We start from the raw sequence: 10,762 nt of genomic DNA on the forward strand, positions 1-10,762 counted from the left end.
CCCTCCCCACCCCCCTATTGTACTCTATGCTACTTTCTCCCCATCCCCACCCTCCTCTCATTTATCTCTCCACCCTTCAGGCACTCTGCCTGTATTCCTGATGAAGGGCTTTTGCCCGAAACGTCGATTTTACTGCTCCTCGGATGCTGCCTGAACTGCAGTGCTTTTCAAGCACCTCTCTAATCTCGACCCAGGTTATAGTCCAACAGGCTACCCATTCTAAAAGATGAAAGACTTAACAGCAATCTAGGTTTGTTCAATATATTGTTTCAGTTGCATGACACTGTAATCTTTTGCTATAAATGTTGTGTCTTATGATCCTGCCCCACTAGTTACTTGATGAAGGAGCAGCACTCTGAAAGCTCATACTTCCAAATAAACCTGTTGGACTCTAACCTGTTGTTGTGTGATTTTTAACTTTATCTTAGCCACGACATTAACATTAGAATCCCTACATTGTGGCAGCAGGCCATTCAGCCCATTAGGTCCACACTGACTCTCCAAAGGACATCCCAGCCAGACCCACTACCCTACCCTACCCTATTCCTGAAGAAGGGCTTATGCCCGAAACGTCAATTCTCCTGTTCCCTGGATGCTGCCTGACGTGCTGCACTTTTCCAGCAACACATTTTCAGACCCTACCCTACCCTACCCTACCCTACCCTACCCTACCCTACCCTACCCTACCCTACCCTACCCTACCCTACCCTACCCTACCCTACCCTACCCTACCCTACCCTACCCTACCCTACCCTACCCTACCCTACCCTACCCTACCCTACCCTACCCTACCCTACCCTACCCTACCCTACCCTACCCTACCCCTGTTACACTGCATTTCCCATGGCTAATCCACCTAACCTATACATCTCTGGTCACTATGGGGCAATTTAGCATGGCTGGTCTACCTAACTTGCACACCTTTGGACTGTGGGAGGAAACCAGAGCACCCAGAGGAAACCCACACAGACACGGGAGAATGTGCAAGCTCCAGAGTTGCCGAAGGGTGGAATTAAACCCAGGTCCATGGTGCTGTGAGGCAGCAATGTTAACCACGGAGCCATTACACTGCCCAGAATTATGCAGAACCCCATCCTAACATTTGGCCAATGGAGCTAACCAGCCAAGAACAGAAATCGCAGGGGGAACTCAGTGGGTCTGGCAACATCTCATAGAGTCATAGAGCCATAGAGATGTACACCACAGAAACAGACCCTTCGGTCCAACCTGTCCATGCCGACCAGATATCCCAACCCAATCTAGTCCCACCTGCCAGCATCCCGCCCATATCCCTCCAAATCCTTCCTATTCATATACCCATCCAAATGCCTTTTAAATGTTGCAATTGTACCAGCCTCCACCACATCCTCTGGCAGCTTATTCCATACACATACCACCCTATGCGTGAAAATGTTGCCCCTTAGGTCTGTTGAAAATCTTTCCCCTCTCACCCTAAACCTATGCTCTCTAGTTCTGGACTCCCCCACCCCAGGGAAAAGACCTTGTCCAATTACCCTATCCATGCCCCTCATAATTTTGTAAACCTCTATAAGGTCACCCCTCAGCCTCCAGCGTTCCAGGGAAAACATCCCCAGCCTGTTCAACCTCTCCCTATAGCTCAGATCCTCCAACCCTGGCAACATCCTTTTGTGATTCCTTTCAAGTTTCACAATATCTTTCCGATAGGAAGGAGACCAGAATTGCACGCAATATTCAAAAAGTGGCCTAACCAATGTCCTGTACAGCCATAACATGACCTCCCAACTCCTGTACTCAATGCACTGACCAATAAAGGAAAGCATACCAAATGCATCTGTGCAGAGAAAATAGAGTTTACCTTTCAATTTCAGTAAGCCTTCTTCAGAACTGGACTCAACATGTTAACTCTGTTTCTCTCTACACAGACACTGCCTGACCTGCTGAGTTTCTCTAGCAATTTCTGGTTTTCTTTGTTTGTGATCTCCACAGCTTTTAGTTTTGTTTGATGTAACCAGTCCCTCCCTTAAAGGCCTACCTCTCTCCTTTTAAAACTACTTCCCTCTGTTCTGGATTCCTCTACCAGGGAGGTGGTGCCATAATGATAACAGGGTCGCTGGACCTGACTAATGCTGCAGAGACATTGGGTTCAAATCCCAGTACGGTAGCTGGTGACATTGTAAATCGATTAATAAATCTGGAATTGAAAGCTAGTCTCACGAATAATGACCAGAGGTGCTATCAATCCTCATTAAAAAAGCAATCAGGTTCGCTGAAGTTCAAAGGGTCACTGGGAACTTCAGGCTTGCTTTCTCTCCACAGATACTGCCAGACCTGCTGAGTTTCTCTAGCGTTTGTTTTTAGATATCCAAGCTTTTGTTTCAGCTCTGTATCTGTGAGATGGCATCCCTTTAAACATTTTGAACAACTTTATGAAGATCGACCTTCTGTTAGAGGTGAGATCTTCTCCAAAACTAACCGGTTAAACCCTGGACCAAATCTGTGGAAGGGGGAAGTAAGTTTGGACAGAACCCCCTCTCCGCCCTTGCACGATTCCATCAGACTGAAAGCGCGATATGGCCAGGAAGCTGAGAATATAGCCTGGCTGCAAAGCCAGGTGAAAGAAGGTAAGTTCCATCATTGGGTGGTGGGTGACATACTTGGTTTATCTGTGCTGGGTGTGACGGAGTGAGGGGGAGGGACGGGCAGCTGGAATTGTTAGCCATGAAATAAAGAATCAGATTTTATCGCCGAGACTCTCTCTGATCTTGAGTCAAAGTCTTCTGGCTCTGGGGCTGGAGAGGAATCACTCCAGGCGCCCTAAGGGAAGCAGCTGGATAGATTTGGAAAGGTTTCTGGATGCTGAGAGCTCCACTCCTGTGAGGAAGCCACCAGGGGATGTAAATAGCCCTGAACTGCCAGTTGTTCTCTCTCTCTCTCTCTCTCTAGTTGCAACAGAACAACGTGTCTCCCACCAGCGTCGCTGAAAGCGTCAGAGCCTCAGACAGAACACATTGAGTCCAGTGGCTGTCAGCTCCCAGTCTCTGCCCCGATTTGCCGAGCGATGCTGTGAGGCTTGGGGATGCGCTGCTGACGGTCTCCAGCGCGTTTCTGTCTCCTCAGGAACAGGTCTCCACTTCAGCCGGCTCCCGGGCGCTCCTGACCGAGGGGAGAGAACCGGGAGATGATGGACTAACGGGCTCCACTCTCTCTCTCTCTCACACACACACCCCTCCACACGCAATGGCCCCCGCGATCTTCAGGAGTCTCCTCGCACTTGTTCACATCGTCCAAGGTAAACGGCGCCTGCTTTTCCCCGGGGCTGACAGAGCCCCGGAGTTAGACCCGGAGTGAGTAAGGGGGTGGGGGGGTGCGGAGGTAGGATTCACAGCCAGTGTAGGGAGATGTAGGCACGGACCCTACAGAGATGGGCAGGAAGGAGTCATCCCCAGGTACAGAGAGTCAGCGGTGAACACATTATCAGATAAACAGATAGATCGAGTGAGCAGCTAGAGGGAAACAGGCAGTTACCGACCTGCAAGGCTTTTAACTCGTATATGGACAAGAGATTTATAGATACATAAGGGTCGACATCGTAACATTGATTACACACCATATAGATGGACAAGGGCTTTTATACTGTATTGATGCAAAATGATCTGAATTAATATATAGATAACGCTAATTTATATATAGATATATAGATTAACACTAATTTATATAGATAGATATATAGATTAACACTAATTTAACACCGTAGCAACGAATGTGTTTTAATACTCTATAGATGTACAGGGGGCTTAAACTACATATAGATTAGCATTGATTTCTCATCCTGTATATGGTCAAGTGCTTTAACGCTCTGTAGCTCTCCGAGGGGTTAAACAACGTATAGATTAGCATGAATTTCACACCCTATATATGGACGTACTTTAATCCTCTATCAATGTACAAGGGACTTAAACAACACATAGGTAAACCTTGATTTAACACTATATATGGGTGTGCTTTAACTCTCTAGAGATGTACGTGAGGCTTAAGCAATATATAGATTAGCTTTCATTTAACACCCTGTGTATGGACAAAGGCTTTAACACGTGATGGATGTACAAGGGGTTTAAACAGCAGATAGATTCGCAATGTTTGAACAGTGTAGTATCCTTCTGGTCAATCAAACCAGTGGGCAGGCTTCTATTTCAGAGAGTACTTTTTTGTTGGGGTTATTTGTAATGCAGCCCTCTGTAAGGTGGACAGGAGGCGATTGAGGGAGACTGGAAATGCGAAGCAATGGGAATGTATCGGGAATGGGAGCGAGATGCACTGAATTGCTGTCGCTTCCTCAATGCGAGTGACGTGAAAGTTAATAAAATATATACGAATGGGTGTCTGTGGTCGAGTTTTGTTTCTGTTGTTTGGAATTGGTCGGGTCTGGCTGGAATCAGTGACTTGTTTCTCATTCCCACCTGAGCGATGATGGGAGGGGTAACTGACGGCTGCTTGCTTTCAGTTTTAGGGTTCGGTGTTGATCCAGCCCAGGAAATCGACGTTTTCTCTGCATTGCAACTGAGCGATTCAACCGAGGGCATCGTCCAGGTCCAAGGATTTCACAGTGGAAGCCGGGCATTCCTGTTCCAAGGTAACAACATAACGCTGACAGAGTCGCCACTGAAACCCAAAACCAACGCTGGAGGTTACACGCGTGGGCTTTGCTCTCGCCCTGAAGTACACGAATTCGAGAGAACGTGGGGTTAAAAAGCAAAATACTCTAATCTGAAATGGTAATAGAGACCGCTGGAGAAACTCAGCAGGTGTGGCAGCATCTGTGGAGGGAGAAACAGAGTTAATGTTTCAAACGCATGGATAAGAGTCATACCAGACTTGTAATTCTGCCAGACCTGCTCTGTGTGTGTATGTGTAAATACAGGGTTAATCCAGACAGTGAGAGTGGGACTGTGCTTGCATTGCGTTAAAATATTAAAACAAAAATAAATTGTGATTCCTTTATGCTTCCGAACGAAACACATCAATGATTTATCGAAACTTTCTTCCTTGCGCTAGAAATAGCCATTAAATTAACCCAAAGCCATAAAGCTGGTCACTGGCATTTTCTTTACTAAGAACAGAGACCAGCCTGGTCGAGCAGGTTCTCCAGATCTCGGGTTACTCAGCTCAGAAACAAAAAAATGTGTACCCCTCGATGAGTTGGCAAATGCTGCTCGAGAATAGGAAAGAGAACAAATAAAAACAAAATCCCACAGAGAAAAACATTTCTGTTTGGACAGAATTGGACCGAATCATTTTTTGACAGGATCGTTTACATTGAACCCTGTTATCCTTCTCCACAAACAGCTGGAGTGACCCTAGATTCCTACCTCTGGAGATTTCTTCCTTAGACTACAATGTGCGCCAGTTACTGTCGTCCGCTTGCCCGGGAATGACATTTCCTTTGTGTGGAGGCCGGTTTATTAAAGTTTCCCTGTAATGTTCGGAGGGTTACATCTTACATTTAAAAATAAATCCTCACGTGAGGTGGCAAGGTTATTTTCTTACTGCCCATCCCTAACTGCCCCAGAGGGCAGTTAAGCGTCACCCACGTGTAGACCAGACAGGTGAAGACGGCAGATTTCCTTCCCTGAAGAACATTAGTGAACCAGGTGGGGTTTTATGACAACAGACCTCATTGTCAAAATGCAGATTTCGTTTGAATTTCACTATCTGCTACGGTAGGGTTTGAACCTGTGTCTCACCATATCAACCTGAATGTGTTAATTATAATCCACTGACATTACCACCATCTCCCATGTAGTCAATGACATATTGGCCTAAAAACAAATAAAAGATGTCTAAGTAGAACAAAGAACAGACCCTTTGGCTCACCATGATTATACCGACCATGATCTCATTTTAAACTAATCCCATCTGCCTGCACATAGTCCATATCCTTCTATTCCCTGCCTGTTAATGTATCTTTTAGAAGTTGCTTTTACATCTGCTTGTACCACTTCCCTGAGCAGGTCATTCCAGGCACCCACCACCCTCTGAGTAAAACACTCGCCTCACACATCTCCTTTAAACCCCCCACCCCACTCACCATAAACCTATCTCGCCTAGTATTTAACATTTCCATCCTGGGAAAAATAAGACACCGGCTATCTGCCCAATCCATGCCTTTAATGATTTTATATACTTCTTTCAGTTCACCCCTCGGCCTCTGACAAAAACAATCCAAATTTGTCCAATCCCTCCAAATAGTTAATAACACCAATCCAGGCAACATCCTAGAAAATCTCTTTTGTACCACTCCACATCGTTTTGATTTGATTGATTATTGTCACATGTACTGAGATACAGTGAAAAGTACTGTTTTAATGTTAACCAGAGAAACCGTACCATGCGTAAGTACATCAAAGTAATAGAACAGAATGAAGAATATAGTGTTATAGCTACAGAGAAGTGCAGAGAAAGGCCAACTCGAACATAGGAGAGGTCCGTTCAAAAGTCTGAGAACAGCAGGAAAAAGCTGTTCTTAAATCTGTTGGTACGTGTTTTCTGTATCTTCTGCCTGATTGAAGAGGGTGGAAGGGAGTATAACCAGGGTGGTGATTATGTTGGCTGCTTTCCCAAGGCAGCGAGAAGTGTAGATGGAGTTAATGGATGGAAGACTGGTTTTGTGATGGACTGGGCTGCATTCACAACTTTCTGTAATTTCCTCTGGTCTTGGGTACTGCAATAGCAAGCTGTGAGGCACCTGGATAGAATGCTTTCTATGGTGCATCGACAAAAATTGGTAAGGGCCAATGTGGACATACTGAATTTCTTTAGCCTCTGAGGAAGTAGAGATGTTGGTGTGCTTTCTTAACTGTAGCGTTAATGTGGATGGACGAAGACATCCTTCCTATAGTGTGGTGATCAGGAATACACACAATACTCCAAATGCGACCTAACTAAAGTTTTATAAAGTCACAGTGATTTTAAAATATCCAACTTAAAACCTTAGCATTCCTGATTGTATGTGCTTACTGTGCACAAGTTGGCTCCTGTGTTGCCTTCGTTAGAACAATGACTACACTGACTGGCTGCGATGTGATAGTTCTGAGATGTCATGGAGTTCTGAAAGTTGGAATACTAATATAAGTTTCTCCTTTGCTCAGCACAAGGCAGCATTAAGATTAACCTTTTTTAGATGTAGCTATCTAATCTCTATACTTTGGAAGAAAACAAAAATTGCTGGAGAAACTCAGCAGGTCTGGCAGATTCTGGGACAGAAAAACAGAATCAATGTTTTTGAGCCCGATGGCTCATCCTCGGAACTGGTTCAGAGTTCTGATGAAGTACAACTGGATCTCAAACGCTAACTCTGCTTTCTGTCCATGGATGGCACCAAGTCCTGCTGAGTTTCTGTAGTAACTTCTGTTTTTGTTTCAGATTTTCAGCATCCGCAGTTTACTCTATACACAGGAGACTTCAGCAACACTAAATACCACTTACAGCTATGCTTCCCTTCTCTAGTAAATAATGTTAACTGCTTTTACTAAGCAAAGTTTGATTAATAACAGTTGAGAGAAACACCTTGGAATGTATAACTTTAATTAAAGGTCCATATAAGTGTATGTTTTTGCAGGTTATCAGAACTAAATCAAAATGGTGGACAAATGCATTTTTGGCATAGGCATGTTCGCCATGACTTCATTACCAGAGAGTGATATTACTGACAAAACTAATGTTTATTTCACAACTTGAATTGCTCTTGATACAGTGTGGGAGTGTGGGGAGGCACTGTGTTTGAGTTCAGGTGGTAGTGATGGTTGGGAAAGTGGCAGTGGGCAGAGGCAGGAATAGGGAGACAGCTAAAGTAATGATTGCTTTTCCCACCAAAATTGGAGAAAGGATATTACAAACCATTTCAGCTTTAATGTTGCAGAATTTACAATAACATTCAACTTACTGCATGTTCTACTCAATATGATTGCTATGGTCTTGATACTTACAAAGCACACTCCATATTAGGCGTGCAGCTTGAGGGCAAACATTAGAAATTATCCAAAATGCAATGGAAATAAACTCTTTCTCTCTCTACCATGTTCCAGTCTGAAATGCCATGATGTATTTACAATTCTTTTGATTCATTATAAGGCCCATAGCTTGAAGCATTCTACAGCTTCCAGCCCCTTGGTGATAGGTCATTCGTGATAGGTGATCTTCCCTCATTCCAGTCCGACAGTGATTTCTTCAGTCTTTAGTGCATCCCTCAACATGTAATCCAGGACTTTGGAATTTGTCAGTCTGAACCAAGGACAAATATTTGCACTGGAAGACCAGCAAACCATGAACAGACCAAAGAGCATCTTGCACGGAATTGACGCTCTTCCAGGTATTGTTGATGTTTGTTTTGCTGGGCACCCTTGGGAGCAGATAACCCTCGTCATGGAGTGCCTGTGATAAACCTCGACAAAAACCATTGCGTCTCTCTTCAAAATCTTCATTGCAAAGGCATATTCGACAAGGAGCTGAACAACAGTCTCTTACTCACTGCACCCTACTCAAGATCAGTATGTGTAGGGTGGTGATACTCTGAGCATACAGAATGGATTTGATAGAAAGGATAATTCTTACCACCAGGCACTGTATGTTTTGTTGCTTGTTTGTAAGTCCTGGCAATGAAACATTCTGCTGAATGTATTTGGCAAAAATCTCAATGCAAGAGCTGAAAAGAATAGGGGAGAGAGGACAGTCTTCGCTGACTCCAGATTGGATCAGAAAGTTTTGTGCTTCCCACTTGGTGATTGAAACTGCACCCCATTTGTGTAGAGCAGTTGCATCCAATTCTGGATGCCATCCACAAACTGCATTTTGGAGAGCACATCTGTCAATGAGGTGTGTAATATTCTGTTAAAGTCATTCTCCTGGTCCGGGCTGATGAGGCAAGTATCCACTCTCTTGTCTCCATATCTCTCAGAGACCTTCCTGCAAGGGTGAGTTGCCAAGCCTGCAGCAGACCTGACCCAATTAGACCCAATTGCCCTCGGCTGGAATGTTGGAGTTAACATGTGAGATGAACCACCAATTTTTAATTTCCTCCTTCTTCTCTTTGTGTGTGTAGATGAAGGTGAGGATGTTTTTCCTCATGGATTCACATATTCTCCTGAAGAGAAGCATTCTCTTGCAGCCTCTAGCTGGCTTTGGCCAAAAAATGTCACACAGAGATGAATGCAGCTAGGCCCAAGAGACAATGCTTCTGAGAGGTTTACTCTTCTTAAAGGACTTGAAGGCCTTAGTCAGCTCATCCTGAATTGGCAGTTCGTCAAGAATCGCACATAATGAGATCTGAGACCTTGGTGAAAGAGGTCACTCTCTCTGTGGGTTTCTCATTGGACAGTCTGGCTTAAGAATATTCCCTGATCCTCACACTCTCAGACTGCGATGACTTTATTCAGCCACTTCATCCTTCAGGCTGCTGATCACAGAGCTCTCTCTCTCTCTCTCTCTCTCTCTCGCTCTCTATCTCTCTCTCTCTCTCTCCATACCTTTTTGGGAGAAAGATGATGTTAACATTACTGCCACATAGCACCAGAGACCCAGGTTCGACCCCAGCCTCAGCCGACTCTCTATGTGGAGTTTGCACATTCTCCCTGTGTCTGTGCGGGTTTCCTCTTGGAGTGAGTCCAAAGACTTCTGAGCCTCTGATAGAAAGAAACTCACTTATGTTGTAAATAGGTGTAGAAAATGGATTTTCATCTGGGTAAATCTTTGATTGACAGGAAGACAGGTTTCATGTGCAATTAAGAGCTCCATGGGGTCTTGAAGCTGGAAGGCTAATCAGATGCTGTCTCACCCTGAGTGAGGCAGTTGTCTGGGGTATAACTAACAGAGATGACTCCTCAATATGAAGATGCCCTCTCAGCCACTTTTCAAACAAGTTAATTTAAGAAAAGCACACAGAAAAAAGTGACAAGGCCATTACTATGTGGATCTGGATCTGGGTCTGGGTCTGGGTGGAGGAGTGGGAATTTGGAGGGCGATGGAGGTGGAAGCTGACACACAGGATAATTTTTGACTTTATCCAAGTAAACCTGTATGGAGAACTGGCACCCCCCCGCCCTGGCACCTTTTAGGGCAGTTTGCACCCCCCCCCCCCCACTTCACAACCACCCCTGCGCTCCCCTTCCTCACCCCTTTGCATCAGAAAACAGGTAAGCAATCACAAAATCCAGTGACCTCCTTAATTCATCTTTAACAAGTCACCAAATACCCTCAATTGCTTGTCTGCCAGTCGGGGAAATGGGTGGTATTTCTGAGCATGGCAATCATGCTAGATGTTGGAAACAGTGCCCTGAAACTGACACGTTACTGCCAATACTGGAATTTCCAGACCTCCCCGCAAACTCTGCCTATGTCCTTGATCTCACTGGGGGCCACAGAATCAGTCCTGTACCTTTATTTCTAAAGCAATTGCCCCATATGCCTTCCTAAACCAGCTGCAAAGACTTGCATACATTCCCAGTCTTTGTTCCTGCATCACGTTTGAAATTGTGCCATGCTGTCGATATTGTCACTCCTTGTTCTTCCTCCCAAAATGAGTTACATCAGCTTTCTCCATGCTGTACCTTATCTCTCATGGTAAAAACAATGACTGCAGATGCTGGAAACCAGATTCTGGATTAGTGGTGCTGGAAGAGCGCAGCAGTTCAGGCAGCATCCGAGGAGCAGCAGCAAAATCGACGTTTCGGGCAAAAGCCCTTCATCAGGAATAAAGGCAGTGAGCCTGAAGCGTGGAGAGATAAGCTAG

General features: G+C 45.0%; 1 protein-coding gene across 1 annotated transcript in view; it reads left to right on the forward strand.

The window, feature by feature from the left end:
• The first annotated feature begins 2,741 nt into the window (after nt 1-2,741).
• The window catches only part of LOC122559324 (protein kinase C-binding protein NELL2-like), a 339,041-nt gene continuing 331,020 nt past the window's right edge, over nt 2,742-10,762 (forward strand). The window contains exons 1-2 of the mRNA XM_043708693.1: nt 2,742-3,271; nt 4,484-4,612. Of these exons, the coding sequence (XP_043564628.1) occupies nt 3,220-3,271; nt 4,484-4,612 (181 nt within the window). The 5' untranslated portion in view covers nt 2,742-3,219. The remainder of the gene's footprint in view (nt 3,272-4,483; nt 4,613-10,762) is intronic.

The sequence above is a fragment of the Chiloscyllium plagiosum genome, chromosome 19 (genome assembly GCF_004010195.1).
Source record: "Chiloscyllium plagiosum isolate BGI_BamShark_2017 chromosome 19, ASM401019v2, whole genome shotgun sequence".
NCBI lineage: Eukaryota > Metazoa > Chordata > Chondrichthyes > Orectolobiformes > Hemiscylliidae > Chiloscyllium > Chiloscyllium plagiosum.